At 38.2% G+C, this 17,693-nt stretch overlaps 1 protein-coding gene across 1 annotated transcript in view; it reads left to right on the top strand.

Moving 5' to 3' along the window:
- Positions 1–13,139, top strand: part of LOC140739190 (phospholipid-transporting ATPase VB-like) — a 293,630-nt gene extending 280,491 nt beyond the window's left edge. Inside the window, exons 19-25 of the mRNA XM_073067239.1 lie at positions 497–573; positions 3,443–3,568; positions 5,212–5,412; positions 6,176–6,256; positions 6,349–6,453; positions 9,208–9,395; positions 10,271–13,139. Coding sequence (XP_072923340.1) covers positions 497–573; positions 3,443–3,568; positions 5,212–5,412; positions 6,176–6,256; positions 6,349–6,453; positions 9,208–9,395; positions 10,271–10,466 — 974 coding nt within the window. The 3' untranslated portion in view covers positions 10,467–13,139. The remainder of the gene's footprint in view (positions 1–496; positions 574–3,442; positions 3,569–5,211; positions 5,413–6,175; positions 6,257–6,348; positions 6,454–9,207; positions 9,396–10,270) is intronic.
- The last annotated feature ends 4,554 nt before the right edge of the window (positions 13,140–17,693 follow it).

Here is a 17,693-nt window from a genome sequence, read left to right as displayed (position 1 = left end):
AGTAGATTTTGTTTTGCAGGTTTGTCAACATTAAAATCAAACTGTTTCCTTGTGAAGTATGCACACATTCTCTGTAAAGATTCAAATGGCTCCTGAATAGATTTCTACCTGTGAAATGACATATTGTCATACAAAAGATACATTTTGGAACACCATAATGTACAATAACTTGCCTTGATTGTCTTTAGAAATTGTAGATTGCTTCCCCACGTTTTCTAATCATTCTGGACTAGTTTCTGAGGGACATTTTTTATGGTCTTCCCAAGAGACTCCATGGGAGATATTAGAACCATGAAGCTTAATTTTCTGCAGTTCATTGGAATGTTTTCATGAGCCTGTGATGTCTTCTGTTCAGCATTTTTTTACTTTCATACTAATGTCATTTGTCATACGGAGTTGATTTATATTTGAATAAGATGCAGTGCAAGAGCAAGCTATTGATCATTCCATACTATTCATTGAAGGATGCATTAAGTTGATGTACTTTATTGTCTAGGCGATGGAGCCAATGATGTCAGTATGATCCAAGCTGCTAATGTAGGCATTGGGATTACTGGTCAAGAAGGAATGCAGGTACAGTGCTCTTTGAAATTTAGCAGGAAAAGAATAATTGATGCTGGCAAAATATTTGATAAATCATGGACAGAATGTTCATTCTCCTCTTTCATTATGGTGCTATATATTCGTATTCATGCTGCGATTTCCTTTAATAACATTTGAATACCCTGTACAGTACTGACAAGGTTGAATTGTGTTTACCAGCTCACGAAAACGATGTGGGGGCACAAGAAGAGGGTGCAAAAATGACTTAAGAGAAAGATGCCAGAAATGTGTGATAATGTCAGTGTAGAGTGGATAAACAGACTGGATAACTACATTCTGTCCTGAATCAAGACCTAATATAGATCTTTTAAAGTTAAGAGAAGTTCTATTAAGGTTGACACTGTGAATTGAGAGTAACTATCCTGAATACTAGGGAAGCATATGATTGTGTATGACATGAAGGAGCTTTGGTTAAACTGAAGTATATAGGAATGAGGGGGAAATCTTACATTGATTCAAAACATAGATGATAACAATAGAAGACATCGTAGTGGAGGTTAGAGTAAAATCATCTCGGCACAGAATAACACTGCAGAAATTCCCTAGGATAGTGGTCAATGTCTAACCATTTTCAGTTGCTTCATCAATTATAAGCTCAGAAATATGCGTGTTCGGCTTTTGATTGCAGTAAGTCTAGGGCCATTTGTGATGGCTCAAATAATGAAGCAATCCTCAACCAAATGTAGCAAGACCTGACATTAGTTCAGGTCTCGGCTGATAGTAGCAAGTAATATTTGTACCACACAAGTGCCAACGAGAATATTCAGCTAAACATCATTGGACCCCCAGCTATCAGTATCCTAAGGGATACCATTGACCATTGAGAAACTGAACTAGAGTAGTCCACTACACAATATGTCTACAAGTATAGGTCAGAGGCTATGAAACCTGTGGTAAGTTACTCACCTCCTAACTCTCCAAAGTCAATCCATGATCTACAATCCTCAAGCAGTATGATGGGATACTGGGATGAGTGCAACCTCAACAACACAAGAAGCCATTGATAGGTATCCTACCTTCAACCATTCACTCACTTCACCTCTGACAGCAGTAGCAGCAGTTTGGTACCACGATGTATTGGATAAACTCTCCAAGACTACTTAGACAGCTTCTTCCTAAACGCCAACTCAACCAGTTAGAAGGACAAGGCAGCAAAAACATGAGGACACTTCTAGGGTATATCCCTCCAAGCATAGGCCATTCTGACTTGGAAAAATATTGCTGTTCCTTCACCACCACTGGGTCAAAATCCTGGTACTCCTTCCCCTCTAGCATTGTCAGTATATTCAGTGGTTCAAGAAGTGTGCTCAATGCCACCTTCTCAGAGACAATTAGAGATGGCAATAAATGTGGATCCACCTGTGAAGCCCACACCCCTTGACTGAATCAAAAAGAAGAACATCCAATGATGATCAGCCCAGTTTTTTCTTACATTTTAAATGAAAAAAAAAACTGGCCTGAGGAGTGTTTAGTGTTGGAGAAAAGGAGATAAACTAAGCAGTGAACACTTACAAAATGGTGGAGGAATTCGGCAGGTCAGGCAGCATCTATGGGAAAGAATAAATAGTTGAATTTTCAGGCCAAGACCCTTCATCAGGCCTGGAAATAAAGGGGGAGGAAGCCGGGATAAGAAGAGAAGGGAGAAGGAGTACAAAGCGAGAAGGTGATAGGTGAAGCCAGGTGGGTAGGGGAGGGGAGATGAAGTGAGAAGCTGGGAGGTGATCGGTGAAGCCAGATGGGTAGGGGAGGGGAGATGAAGTGAGTGGCTGGGAGGTGATAGGTGAAAAATCTAGGTGGACTGAAGAAGAAAGATTATGACAGAGAAGAGGAGAGTGGACCTTTGAAGAAAGGGAACGAAGAGGGGACCCAGGGAGAGGTGTTAGGCAGGTATGGAGAAGAGAAGAGGTAAGAAGGGAGCTAATGCAGGGAATGGAAGAGGAGGGAAAGGGAGAAATTACCAGAAGTTTGAGAGATCAATATTCACGTCTTCAGGTTGGACGCTACCTAGATGGAATAAGCTCCTCCAATAAGAGAGTGACCTCATCATGGCAGCAGAGGAGGCCATGAACCAGCATGTCAGAATGGGAGTCCAGCCTCACCAATGTAGTGGCTGAACTGGGAGCACTGGTTACAGTAGATGACTGCTGTTGCCTCAACTGGAAGGACAGTTTGAGGCCCTGAACGGAGGTGAAGAAGAGGGAGGTGATTGGGCAGGTGTAGCACTTCATCCGCTTGCCAGTGGGGAGAGAAGAATGGACAAGGGAACCATGGAGAGGGCAAACCCTGCAGAAAGCGGAGAGTGGCAGAGAGGTGAAGATTTGTTTGGTGCTAGGATCCTGCTGAAGATGACAGAAGCCAAAGCCTCCTCTACGTTGGTGAGACTCAACATACTATAGATTGAAGAGCCGCTTTATGGAGCACCTTCATTCCATTTGCAGAAGCAGGATTACCCAGAGGCCAATCATTTTAGATCCAATCTCCACACTTAATCTGGGGATGTTAAACCTTTACTTCTGCCTGAATTGCTAAGTTCTACAGCATTTTGTATATGTTACTCTCGATTTCCAGCATCCGCAGAATCTCTTTCATTTGAAACTAAGCAGCGAATTCAGAATTTACTCAGAGTTTACTCAGAATGTGAATGTACTTCCACAGACTAGCTGGTGTAAATTTAAAGTGAGTTTGTATTAGTATAGAATAGAAGATCATCACACAGACAGGACATAGAGCTGAGGCAAACGGTCTGGTAGAACAGAGAGTTCTGTCTATGTGTTCTACGATCTATACAATGTTTAATAAATTTAAAGTTTTCTCTTACATATATTTTTTGTGTTTACAGGCTGTGATGGCCAGTGATTTTGCAATATCTCATTTTAAATATCTTAAAAAACTGCTATTGGTACATGGTCACTGGTGTTACACCCGCTTGGCAAATATGATTATTTACTACTTTTACAAGAATGTGGTAAGTGGACAAATTTGGCTTTTGGCTAGTCAGGTGGCATACTTATTGTAGCCATTTTGATATCACCATGATTTTTTCCTAATATTGTTAAGCTCTTTACTTCATAAGCTGAATTCTTGGTTTCTTCTTTCCATTTTCCATCCAGGCTGTCCTGGTAGGTTCAAGTTCTAAAATATGTAGGTGTACTTACAAACCAGGTTACGAATATATTCCAAATGACTTCTAAAGGTGGAGTAAATGGAAGCCAAATGGCAAATCAAGCTTTGCACTAATACTTTGCAAAATGATTTCAGTACATCTTAGCTACTATTTTTAGACCACAGTCAATTATTAGAACAGATCCTACAATCTCATGAGTACTTCAAAGCCCACTTCTTATTTACCAAATTTACCCAAAAAATACTTAGTTCAAGTCTGTTTTCTGTGATGAAAATCATTTTCCATCCAGGTCTCCTTAAACTGAAAGACAGCATTGTATTTGGCACAAGCAATATTTCTACTGCGGTGAGCTGCGATCGAAAAACCACAGCTGAACCAACCTGCTATGCAACAAAGTTTTGAAGCAACTGTACAAATTAGAAGATAGTGTTTGCTTTAAAAATGGGGAAATGTTAGTTAAAATGTTTTGAGGTTGGATTGAAACATAATTATTTCAACCAAAATTATTTATGGACCTATCTTACAAAACATCTTGATATCCAATTGTTGCAGCAAAGGTAGAATCAACCAATGAATGGACTGACAGTATTATGAGCAACTGCCTTTACTTCCCTTTGTTTCTGGCTGGTAATTTGCCAAATTCAAGATTCTCTTGGTAACTGCTGAAATTCTGACTTATCCCTTGCCATCAAGTTAGGTCCTTGTCACATGCTGGGATCTTAATGTTCCAGCCTCGTGCGGCAGCTTCCCATGCCAGCTGGGTTACTGAATGGCAACAGATATCTGACTGATTGAGAGTTTGGATAATAACAGAACTCAGTGTGGTTCTCAGATGTGGGAGAAGGAAGTCCAGAAGGGTGGGCCTGGAATGGGAGGGGAGTCCGAGTGTTGGCTGGGGCAGTCTGGCAGGAAGAGCTTTGGGAAGTAATAAGAAAGGAAAAGAATGCTTTCTATTGAAATCAGTGAACAGATAATTGTGCATTTTGAAGTGGTTATAGATGGCTCCATGTTATATTTCTGTGTATTTTTAACATAACCCTCTTTAGATGTGGAAAATCCAAAGAAGGACACAGCTTAGAAATACAACCAAGGGTTTTCCTCTAAGGCAACTGACAAGACTAACTTTATGTCATCGGTGTTTGCTCCGTGGCTGGTTACAGGTGGCTTTCATGCATCAATGGGTCAAGTGGTGTGGAGAGTGCCAGCAGCACAGCCTGCTGAGCTGACAAAGCCTGTTGATAACAATGAGTGGGGCATGTTATAGCTGCAAGCTAGCTGCTTGTCACTAGTGACATCCAGTTAGATGATTGTGCACAAAATTAAGCTATATGGGGAACGTTGCTCCCACTTACATAGGATGAATTTCAAGCTGTTTCTCATTTACCTAATATTTACTTAATGACCGGTTTACAACTCCAATAGTTTTGAGTGAGGCTCTTGAGAATATTTCAATTCTGAATCAGCTTTCTAATTCTTGTTCCTAGGCCTATGTGAATCTACTGTTCTGGTACCAGTTCTTTTGCGGCTTTAGTGGATCTTCAATGATTGACTATTGGCTGATGATTTTCTTCAACCTTCTGTTCACCTCCCTTCCTCCATTAACATGTGGAATACTGGACAAGGAGGTCTCTGCTGAAATGCTTTTAGAGTTTCCTGAACTTTACAAATACAGTCAGCAGTCAGGGGTAAATATATATTAGCAATATTATCTTCTAATAATGCAAACAGTTACTGAATCTGTTTTGTTTTGCTTCTTAATACGTTTGTGGTTTAATCTCTATGGAATTATTCTTTTAGTGGAAAATATTCAGAAAGAGAAGAAAGGAATGTATTCTTTACTAAAACACCTTTCACCACCTAAGGATTCCCCAAAGCCCTTCAACATCTGTGATACACTTTCATTGGCAGTTTCTGTTGTAATGTCAAAATCACAACCATCAAATTATCCACTGTAAAGCCTTTTTAACATGAATGGGATATTTGCATAGAATTGGCTTTTGGTGATTCTGATTCTGAGAGAACTATTGGTCATCATATAACCTGAGACTGTGGCCAAAGCCTAAATTTTCATTTCACTTGAACAAAAGCACTGATTAGGCCCCGAAATGATGAAAAATGCTGCCATCTCTGTGCTGTAAAATGAAGAAGTGCATTAATTTTTCACTGACAAATAATACCTATTGAAGGATTCCTTCTGACCACTCTTGTGCACGTGTCAGCTTCCTTCGATGTTTCTTTCAAAGTGGTAATTTGGTACTTTTGTGTATTTGAACATAATACACACATTCATGGCTAATGACTAAACTGGTGTACAAAACTTAAGGTGTCTTGGGAAGAGTGATAATGGAGTCAGTGAAATGGGAAGAATGCCAGCATCTCACAAACATGTTTCTTTGGTCTTTGGTCACCAAACAGAACCCAAGTAGAACTTACTGACGTCTTTTCCAGGCCTACAATAGCTGCACTTTCTGGATCACTATGCTGGATGCATTTTATCAAAGTCTTGTCTGCTTCTTCATTCCATACTTTGTAAGTACTCGTGCCATTCTATTCTGTCCTGATATCCTTGAACATGTTCATGCTTTCCATTTACTAGAAACTATTCTTGTTTTTATTTCAAGGCTTACCGAGATTCAAATATTGATATCTTTACATTTGGCACGCCAATGAACACAGCGTCCCTCTTCACAACTCTAGCACATCTAGCGATTGAAACCAAAACCTGGGTAAGTCGGAATCTTAGAAAAATAGAGCCAAGCAGAGGGCAATAAAATACAAGCTGAGTTTTCTGCTAAAAATCCTATTATCTTGTATAACAACACCAGTTAGAGATGGTAATATGGCAAGGTATGCTCAAGTAAGAAAGCTGAATGGAATGTTGAAATGTTGTGGTGTTGACTCTCCTGCGCCATGATGGTGATAATATAGGCTTTTAGCAGTAATTTTCCATCTGTTAACATTCTTATCTTTAATGAGGCAAAACAGTTCTGTCTGCCCCATTAACTCAGATAAATGAAAATGAAAGCCAGTCTACTTTGACTATTAACCATAAATGGATTTTGCCTTTGTAAGAAATAAATAAGATAAATGACATCGATCACTGTTAGTACTTTAAATAAAAAAGTGCATACAGTATGATTTATGCAGTATTGTCATGGTATAACATTTCGCCTTGAATAGTAAAAGAATGGCAAAACTACATGCAGTTGAGAAATAGTTTTGAAAGTGAGCTTTTGTTGTAACGTAGTGATTCACAGCCTACACAGTGACCTCATGCTAAAATGAATATGACCATGATAATATAATCTGTTTTGTATGGATGTTGATTGAAAGGGAGAAATATTAGTCAGACTCTGGGTTAGTCAGTAGTCAGCTCAATTTAATATTTCTTCTGGTGATCCTGCACTTCCTGCAATATCAACCCTAACTTTTGTACACATATTTCTAGAGAGACTTGTAAACTGGGGTAATACCAAGTTAGCCGTAGCTGATACCCAGAGTGTTTACCTCATGCTGAATCTTCCCAGAACAAATACAGACTATTAGAAGTAAAACATGAAGTCAGTCCTTCCCACTGGAAATAGGGTTATATGTTTTCTATTAAGAAAATTAACTAAATTTCCATATAATAGTTCAAAATGCAAAATAACTTTATTGACTAAATACGTATTTGTCACCATATACTATACTGTGATTCATTTTCTTGCAGGCATTCACAATAGAAAAAAGAAATACAATAGAATCAATGAAAAACCACACACAAAAACTGACAAACAACCAACATGCAAAAGAAGTCAAGCTGTGCAAATACAAAAAAAATCAAATAATAGTGGTGATACAAATAAATAATACCAAGAACATTAGTTGTAGGGTCCTTGAAAGCGAGTCTATACAGTTCAGAGTTGAGTTCATAAGATTAGAAAAGTGCACATGCCTCAAAAGGGTTATTTATTTTTAAATTGTTTGCTTAATGTGATGCCATTTCAAAGATGCACAAAAATGTTGAAGTGAACAAATGTGGCATTTATTAATTGTTCAGAATTAATGCAAACTACCTTCTTTTAGGTGTTCTGCTGATCACTGTCCTCTGGCTAGAATTAACTAAGTAATCTGAGGTCCATTTCCTAAACTAACTGTGCTTCACAGAACACCTGTCGAAACCACCTCACCCCCCCACCCCGAAAACAACCTATCCATCATATACTGTGTGGAATTGGAGCACTTTAAATTTGCAAATTTGCAGGTCACTCCAGGAATACAATAGCTTCTCTGAAGCTAATATCATTGTCAGACACCTATTCAGCAAAGAGACATTAGTTGCTGGGTATTGTACCTGAAAAGCAGCAAATTTTTCCGGGTTAGGAGTACAGAGGGATCTTGAGCAAATCTATAGGTCTCTGAAAGTTGTACCACATGCAGAAAGGATGCTGAAGGTGGGGTACAGCGTACTTGCCTTCGTTGTTTAAGGTGTTGAGTTTAAAGTTCAGAAGATATGTTGCAACTGTGTAAAGGTTTGGCGTGGATGCAATTGGTTTATCCTTTCAGGAAGGACATAGAGGCTTTGGAGATATGGTACAGAAGAGGTACACCAGCATGTTGTCTGGATTGAAGAATGTCAGCTATTATATGGGATGTCAAGGCACTAGAGAAAGTTCAGAGAGGAGGGACAATGAGACTCATTTCAGGTTTGCAGAGTATGAACTATGAAGAAAGATGAAAGAATCTTTTTAGCCTAAGTAAACATAGAATAGGAGGAGACATGATAGAAGTGTTCGAAATCATCAAGGTTCTAAGTAAGGTGGATTCCAGCTGCCACTTCAAAATTAATCCATCAGTAAGGACACGGGGCCATAGGTGGAGGCTGGTTAAAGGGAGATTTCAAACTAACATCAGGAAACATTTTTTTAAACAGTGACTTGTGGAAACATGGAGCAAACTACCTAGTTGTGTAGTTGAGAGCAGTAAACTTGATAATTATTTCAGCACTCTTTGTGAATAGGAATTTGGCAAGCTTTATTGGGCTGAATGACCTGCTTTTATCAAAAGTTTTCTAATGTTTTAATGTTCTATATTCCATTAGGCCTCTAAGATCAGCATCTACTGCCTTCTCTTTGTAAGCATAATTGCATCCTGATGTCATACAAGGGTATTAAAATTGAATATTATTCAGATGATTTTGATAAGAGTCCAGAAGGATATCACCAAGTCACATTTCATTGAGTTTAAGACATTGTTACTGTTTACGCTCTACCACCAACCCAACCCCCTCCCACAACCCCCAAACCTCCCTCATCAAAGCTTTAAAAATTGTAGTGTGCTGTAAGAGGCAGAGGGCCAGTGAATTAGACCAGTTTGTCTATTTTCTTCACCATTACATCTGAAGAAAAGATTGCTATTCAGCAACATGTATGTGTTCATTTGCCTGAGATATTAGGCTTAAATAATTTATTCTTTATGATTTCACTCTTCTTTTTTAACAGACCTTCCTGCACTGGGTTTCCATGATTGGGAGCATTGTATTATTCTTTACAATTACACTTGTTTATAGTACCTTCTGTGTGACCTGCAACAGTCCGTCAAATCCTTATTGGATAATGCAGCGTCAGATGACTGATCCACTCTTCTACCTCATCTGTCTTACCACACCAATCCTGGCTGTGTTACCAAGGTAATCCATCATTTTCATTTCAGAATAACTGAGAATAGCTCCAAAAGATTGAGAGTGGTGTGGGTTAAAATGAGATGGGGATGGAATGGGAATAACCTAGGCTTTTTGTTTGTCATTAATATTTGTCAGTCTTTGTCTGTTAATGTATAGTTTTCCATAAAGTTCTATTATATTTCTTTCCCGTAACTGCCTATAGGAAAATTTATCTCAAGATAGTAAATGGTAAAATATACATACTTTGATAGTAAATTTATTTTTAACTTTGAAGTAATTTAGCAGGAATTGGGGAAGATGAAGAGTTGGTGCTGTCAGGGACCCAGTGATAAGGGAGACTGGGAATGTGCAGGGAATGGGACATGAGGCAAAAACAGTCAGAGCCTTGTGGAAATACTCTTCCATAAACTACTGTAAAAATACATACCTGGTGATCTGTGTTATTCTTATCCCCTGGTAATGGCTGAGTTTCTTGGGGCATGAGTTAAAAATAGATTCATAAAATTCAGAGCTCAAAAACTCCTTAACAAGTTTTAGTTGATGATCAGCTTGCTGTAGATGGTTTGTCATTGCCCATGACATTACATCCATCGGATTGGAAATGGGAGAGTTTGAGGTGGTTTAGGGTGTGTTTTCATAATTTTGGTATTTTAATCTTCCATCCATTTTTGAGGGTTACCATTACTTTTTAAATATCTCATGAACTACTGGAGCACTCATCACTCCATGGAATTGTACGGTTTTATATGAGCAAACTGCACATTGCAATGTGTTTACATAAAGTTGATAAAATTGAACAAAACTCATTTTTGATTACTTTTATTTTAACATTGTATGCATTAGAAATAGTTTTCTTACAGTATCTTTGTTTATATCACCAGGTATTTCATTCGTAGTTTGCAAGGCACATTATCTGCATCTTGCCTTCTGAAAGTTCGCCAAATGGATAATTTGGACAAAGAGCAACAGCTCCAAGCCATAAGGGATTGGAAAGGTCTTAACATCTCAGGGAATGATGTGCCAAATTTTGCAGAGTTTACTGATCAATCAGGTGTGGAAAATGCCAACAAACTTTGACCTATAACAAATAATCCTGATTCGCGGATTGCATCTCCCCCAGTGGGAATAGTAGAAATACAAAGGTCCATCAATCGTGTCTGAAATTGTCCTCGGGACATATTAGGACACAAAATGAATCCCTTTGAGGACTGTAGTAAATCTATCCAATTAGGAGCAGCTTCAGAAATGAATGGCCTTTAACTCATTCATTTCAAATGCTAAAAACAATTCCTTCCCAGAAGCCTTAAGGACAGTTTCACGTAGGAAGTAAACTTTACGATAAATTGTACAGAAACAAAACTGCAGTGTGTTTGGAATGATCTAGATCTTCATCGGCTATTCCTGTTCAGCAATTTGAAAAGTTTGATTTTGGAATTTTGAGCGAGAACATGGCTCATGTGTCATTTGTTTCTCAGACCTAGGAGAGACTACCTTTCCTATCTTCTCATGTAAATGAGACAATATGAGCTGTAATACCAAACCACCTCTTTGTATTGAACTATTATAGTTTTAGATTTTCACAATAATCCTTTTTTTAAAAAAATCTTAAATTTCTATGAACTTCCTAGCAACAAATTGAACTGTTTGTATTTGATTACAAATAACACATTGAACGTTTGGATCTGTATTTTATCACAGTTTAACTAGAATCATTCAATTTGTTAATATTTTAAATGTGTATATTTATTGAGGCTATAATGTTTACCGGTTTTTATAAAATGAGCTATTGAACAAGGCTAATTTATATGATGAAATACCTTGTTCCCCAAATGCTTTGTTCTATCTAATGAATTGTTCAGTGTACAGATTTGCTTCTGGTACCAATAACACTCAATGTTATGAGCTCCCTTCCAAGCTTTAAACAATTATTGATGACATCACTTGGAATTGACTCTGTCCAGCATGGACCCTGATCTAGTATTGATATCCTTTACAAAGTATAATTTTTATTGTACATTATTTCTAAAATTATTACACATAATTTTTTAAAAATCAGACTTGCTAAAAATGTGTATAAATCCAATACGTGGAGATAAGTGCAGTTATGATTCCAGAGATAAATTCAGAAATAAGTTTTTGGAAGGGTTAAATCCCCAAAACTAACTTGGAATTAAAAATTTTTTCCCTTGTACATTTTCATGTCCTGTCTTCCTTGCACCAATAGCTTTAATGCTATTCATGTCATCAGGATTAAATAAGCTTTACTTCTAACCCTGCTGGAGATAATGGGCAATAAGGGCTCTGATTCAATGCTTTAGGAGGCACTGTAAGCTATTTCTGACTATCACTCCTCCCTGTCCTCATAAATATTGACACCTCAGGTGATCCACAAATATCTGTGATCTACTTCAGGGTTTCTGAGAAGTTTATCCAGTTCTATACACGTCTAGCAAAGCACGACTACTCACAGAAAATTCAAAGACACCTTTGTGATGCCAGGGACCTGAACATGTATCAATGTATATAAATCTTAACAGATTACAAGTCCACCCTGAGTGTCAGTAATCCTGTCTGGTCACAGCCAAATTGAGGAGGATATTAGCCAGGGTAAACCCACACACAAAACAGCGGGGCCAGACAACATACCTGGTCAGGTGCTGAGGGATTGTTCAGCCCAGCTAACAGCGATCTTAATGGACTTCTTTACTATCCCTTTGTAACAGTCTACTGTCTCTTCAGGTTTCAGGACAGCCACCATGATTCTGGTGTCCAAGAGATTGATGGTAGCTGACCTAAATAATTACCACACAGTAGCTCTGACTTCACCAATCAGAACTGTTTTGAATGGACGGTAATGGATCATAAAAATTCCACCTTCCAGCTATATTGGACCCTTTCCAATTTGCCTATCACTGTCAGGACACTGGAGCAGGGATCCAATCGCAGACCCAGTACTGTGCACACAGTGATATTAATGGAGTAACAAATCCCGAGGTGCAAACAAAGTCAGCATCGAAGTTCAGGCAGAGATCAAAACATCCAGAGAAATCCAAAACCAGAATCAAGGAAAAAGGCAGAGTCAATATTCAGACGGACAGAGTACAGATACGAATGCTGGAAAGACTCAGGAAAATACACTGGCACTATCTGACAACAAACAGGTGAAAACACAGGACTGAAATACACTGAGCAATAAACAGAGAGGCAGATGATAGGTGGAGCACAATGAGACACAGGTGGCAGCAAAACAGGTAATAATGAGAAACAGATGAGAGACGGAGTACTTGGTGATACAGGGGCTGGAGTAGAGCAGGAGTGGGGACAGGAGTACATGGCAATACAAAACCACAAGACTGACAGCTGGGGGAAAACATACAAAAGGACAGAGTTCAACTGGAGGTACTGAGAATCACTCAAACCATTCCACTGATGATGCCATAGCTTCAGCCCTCCACTTCGTCCTACCCTACTTAGAAAATGATGCCTCCTACATCAAAATGTTGTTCAGCAACTTCACACTTGGTGTTTAACACGATCATCCCTCGGGCTGTGGGTAAACTGTCTTTGATGGGACTCCACGCCTCTCTTTGTAATTTGATCTTAGACTTCTTGATAGAAAGACCCCAGTCAGTCCAAATTGGCAGCAACATCTCAAAGCTCTGTCGTGCTGAGCACGGTTCCCCCCCACCCCCCCAAACAGGCTGTGCGCTCAGCCCGCTGCTAAACTTGCTGCTGACTTTACTGACTTATGACTGCACTACCAGATCCAGCTCAACCCATATCATTATGTTCGTTAATGTTACAACAGTAGTAGGCCACTTCAGCAACGATGTCTCATCCAACCACAAGACCTTCTTCCACATCTTTACGGTATCTTCTAAGTGACACTTCCCAAGTCTTGGCAATACAGAAAATGATATGCCTTTTTTTTAAGCCAGAGCTTCTCCCTTGCCATTCTGCCTAAAATACCCTTTTTCTGCAAGGTTCTGGAGATTGTGGAGCAGTGAATTTAGTCTCCAGTTACAGCCATTGACTTCTGCAGCTCACTTAGAGTGTCTGCTGGTGCCACAGTAACCTCTTACAAATGCCATTATTCTTCAGCGATTCAGTTTAGACGGGCGGCCTGTCCGATGCAGTGTGATTGTGCCTTCATACTTTCTCACGCTGGAATGCACTGAGCTCTAAGGCATGTTCAGTGTCTTTGATAAGGTCTTGTTACCTTCCCCAGGTTTCTGCTTTCTCCATTACCATTTATCTTGAATTAACTTAGTTTACGTTTTGGTTGGGGCTGTTAAGAATGTACTTCATCTGTTCTGCTTCCAATCACCGTTCTTTGACTTCCAGTGCAAACTCCTCACCAGTATTGAGTTTGGCCCACTGTGCCTGCTCTGTCATCTGTAGCCCTGATTGTCTATAACACCATCACTGTGCCCCCATTATTCATGAAGAAGTATAAGATTATTTTACCTGATTGGCTTGACCTTTATGGAATTCTGGTCATGTGATGTATCCATGCTTTGTGCAATTTTGTAATCTTGGGTTATTAACAAATCTGGACAGTTTTCTCCTCAATAACTCTGAGGCATCAACTTATTATTTTCATTAGTTAGAAGCTATTATTCAATAAAACACAAAACAACACAATCCAAAGCTCTTGTTAATTTCAACCAATGTCTGTTTTTGTACTTTTGCTTTAAAATTTTTATTTCCTGATCAAACCATTTAGTTCTAGGTTGATGATTCTACAGAACAATACTGCTTAAGGTAGACATGAAATCACCACTAATGCGCCTAAAGAAGCTACAAGTCAAACAAAAAAAAATGTATCTGCCAAAAGACCAAACACTAGTGTGGGAACAACAGGCTGCCCTAAGAAAAGTGAAAACATCTTTACTTAATTATTGCTCAATTTGTGAATAGGATAAGCAGTTGGTGTATATGGTGTATTTATGAGGAGCTAGAACCAAGCTAAGGTTATTAGTAAAGACTACACTGCAAAATCATGGGTAATCAAGACTAAGATGGAGCAACTAATGAGAAGGATCTGAATCCACCTAATTTGGTCTTTATTGTCCTAATGGGCAGGAAATGTCAACAGTGGCAGCAATGTCACCAAAGTAGCAGAAGTCTGTAAGAGTAGGACCACCTACCATAACATAATTATGCCAATGCATCAAATTATCACAAAGATTAAGTAAAATGGAGATACTGCTATTTACTTTCTAGCAATAGTGGGATTTGAAAATTTTAAACAAGATTAATAGTTGAGTTAATCTTTGAGACTTTTTTTTACTGTGCCATGGTCTGCTCTTTATCAGATTACGGAATTGCTTTGCACTGTTGGAACTATATGTTAAATTATGTGGTTTTTGTCAGTTAGTCTTTTATCAATTATGGTATTGTCTGCACTGTTGCAACTAAATGTTAACTATAACTATGTGGTTTTGTGTAGGTTTTTGGTTTGTTGGGTGGTAGTGCTGGTCTCTTGACTTGGTGTGCCTGGGTAGTCTTGTTTTGTCTGATGGGTTTGGAGCTCCTTTCCAGGGAATGTGCTAAGATGGTAGTGCAATATTAATATTTTGTGCAGGTCTTGTAGCTTTAGTTTCTGGTCTTGTTTTGTCTGGTGGGTTTGGAGCTCCTTTCCGGGGAACGTGCTAAGATGGTAGCGCGATATTGATACGCAGCAGCCTCTCCGGACTCTGGATTGGGGGATTACCAAACGTTATGTGGTTTTTCTTGTGTGGTCTGTTTTGTTGTGTGCTTTTTTTGTGATATCATCCTGGAGAACGTTGTCTTATTTTTAACTGCATTGTATTTGTGGTTTCTAAATGACAATAAACTGAATCTGAATCTGAATCTAGTGCTAGGGTAAATTCAGATATGCAAGTCATTCCAAGTAAAAGCAAAACTGAGGAAACATTTTTATAGGATTATGTGTTGTAAATTTGCAAATTTAGACAATGCTGGAAATGCTCAATTAGTCAGACAACATCTGAAGTGAGGAGTGCCTTAGTGTTTAGCAGCAATAATTTTTCATTAGAACTAAAAGTTAGAAATCTATTGTGTTCTAAGTTGCAGAAAAGGGTGAGTGGTGAGAGAGACAAAAGAGATTTTTGTGCCAGAGTGCAGAACGTGAAAGATTGAATGACAGGAATAATGCCAGCTGAGAGAGCATGAAGGCTTGTTAATCACAGCTGATCAGCCTGGACAGCAATTCATGTAGCATTTGCAGAGAGAGAAACAAATAACATTTCTGGTTAGTGAGTTCTACTCAGAGTTGTCCAGTTCTGATACAAACTTGAAATGGTTTTATCAGAACAGTATTTATTGAATTCAATGTCCACTCCTAAGGCTAGCATTATGTCTTCCCTGCAAGTGAGTTGTGGGTTTCGGCCTGAAACGTCGTCACTACCTCCTCCCATAGATGCTGTCTAGCCTGCTGAGTTTTGCAAGCAGTTGCTATTCCTCATGCTTCTGTGGCCATCATTGGATTGGTATAAGAGGCCGAAGTCCAAGATGTCAAAATAGGAGACAGAAAGAGAATTACAGTGATGGTGACTGGAAGCTCAGGGTTATCTTAAGTTTTCAAGGAGCTATTTTGAATTTGAGATAATTTTTTCCAGCTTTATTCCACACAGGTATAGTAGTTGGAGATCAAGTTCATTTTATAGATCTAATCTTCCCTTTTTGGCTTTAACACCTACACACTCATTTCCACCCCTCCCTCTGCCACAACATTGAATAGCTTAATTTCATTCTTTCTACCACCAACATTACCATTTTGAACTTCCTTGTAACTTTTGAGCTATAATAATTTTCCTGCATACTTTTATTGGCTCTGTGGAAATTTACTTATAAAATATTCTGTCCGGTTACATTCTTTCTCATGAACTTAAAGCTAAGAAACTTCATAAATTTTTAATCTTCTATTCCTCATAGGCTTTTTAAAATTCTAGCATTAATGTATCTTGATTGAGATGATCTACTATTCTCCTTCAAACTTTGTTAATGAGTTGCAAATAGCTGATATGATTGGAAAATAACCCTTTGCTTTAGACCAAGATATCAGGTTTTTATACCATTGCTCTTTGAATAAATTGTCAATAGTGCACTGTTTTTGTGCTGCGAGATCATACCTCACAAGGAATATGATTAGCTCTTCAAAGCTTTTCTTTTCATGCAGGAGCATCACACTGAGGAGAAGATTTCTCAGTGGATTCAAAGCCATAACCCATAGTGTAGCGTAAAACATTTTAAACCAATACGATTAGCAGTACCGTTACACTCTGAACTAGTTTTCATGTGTGTATGTAAATTATGGTAATTCATGTTGAAGTTATCATTGTTCATTAAAATGATAATTAGGAGATGGACATTAACCAAAAATAAACTGGATCAGAATTTTGTGTATGTCTCTAGTCTAAAAATACCTAGTAGAACTTAAAAATAGGCATTACTCTCAAGAAATCAATTTTGTCTTTTATAACTAATTATTGTTTTGCCTTCGGAAGTTGGGGAAACTTTACTTTCTTTTTCAATCTTTTTATTAAATTTCCAATAAACAATATTAATACTAATACATAGAGATCAGGAATACATTAATAGCGGTTAACATGCAGAAACACATTTTCCAAGTAACAAATGGAGTCTAAGCTCCCAATCTCTTAGTAATTAACCATGAAAAAGATAATTATAATTATAAAAAAAAGAAAAAGAAAAAAAAACTAAAACAAACTAACCTAAAAAAAAACAAAGATTGGGGGAAACTTTTAACTGATTTATTTTAAAAACTAGTTGTAATTCAGAGGGATAGGACAGTTCAGTAAGTAATTTATTTTAATATTAATAAGTGCAACATCGTTTATGGCAAGTCATAATTTTAAATTGTCAAATCCAAACCTAACTAATGTGGATGGTCATTAGAGTCTTAATTAGGCTTGACTTTTGATACAGAGAGACCAGCGTTCAGTCAGTTGATATCCTGTTGTAGATTCAAATGTGAATAGCAATACATTCATACATTTTACAGTGAGTTGTGGTGGGTATGGCATGTTGGTCATGCATGAGTTGCTGATGTGAACTATCTAGTTTGCACAAGGTCAAAAGTGAATCTGACTGTACAAGTGGAAGTACATTTTATTTAAATTAATTTATTTATTAATTTAGAGGTATGATGTTGACACCCAGCAAAACCCACCTGTTTACACACTAGCCTAATCACTGGACAATCGACAATGACCAATTAACTTATTAACTGGGACGTCTACCAGAGGAAACCCACGAGGTCATGGGGGAATCTTTTAA

The sequence above is a fragment of the Hemitrygon akajei genome, chromosome 15, assembly GCF_048418815.1.
Source record: "Hemitrygon akajei chromosome 15, sHemAka1.3, whole genome shotgun sequence".
In the NCBI taxonomy this organism is placed as follows: Eukaryota; Metazoa; Chordata; class Chondrichthyes; order Myliobatiformes; family Dasyatidae; genus Hemitrygon; species Hemitrygon akajei.
The sequence above is the reverse complement of the archived record's forward strand: the minus strand, read 5'-3'. Positions and strand labels throughout refer to the sequence as shown.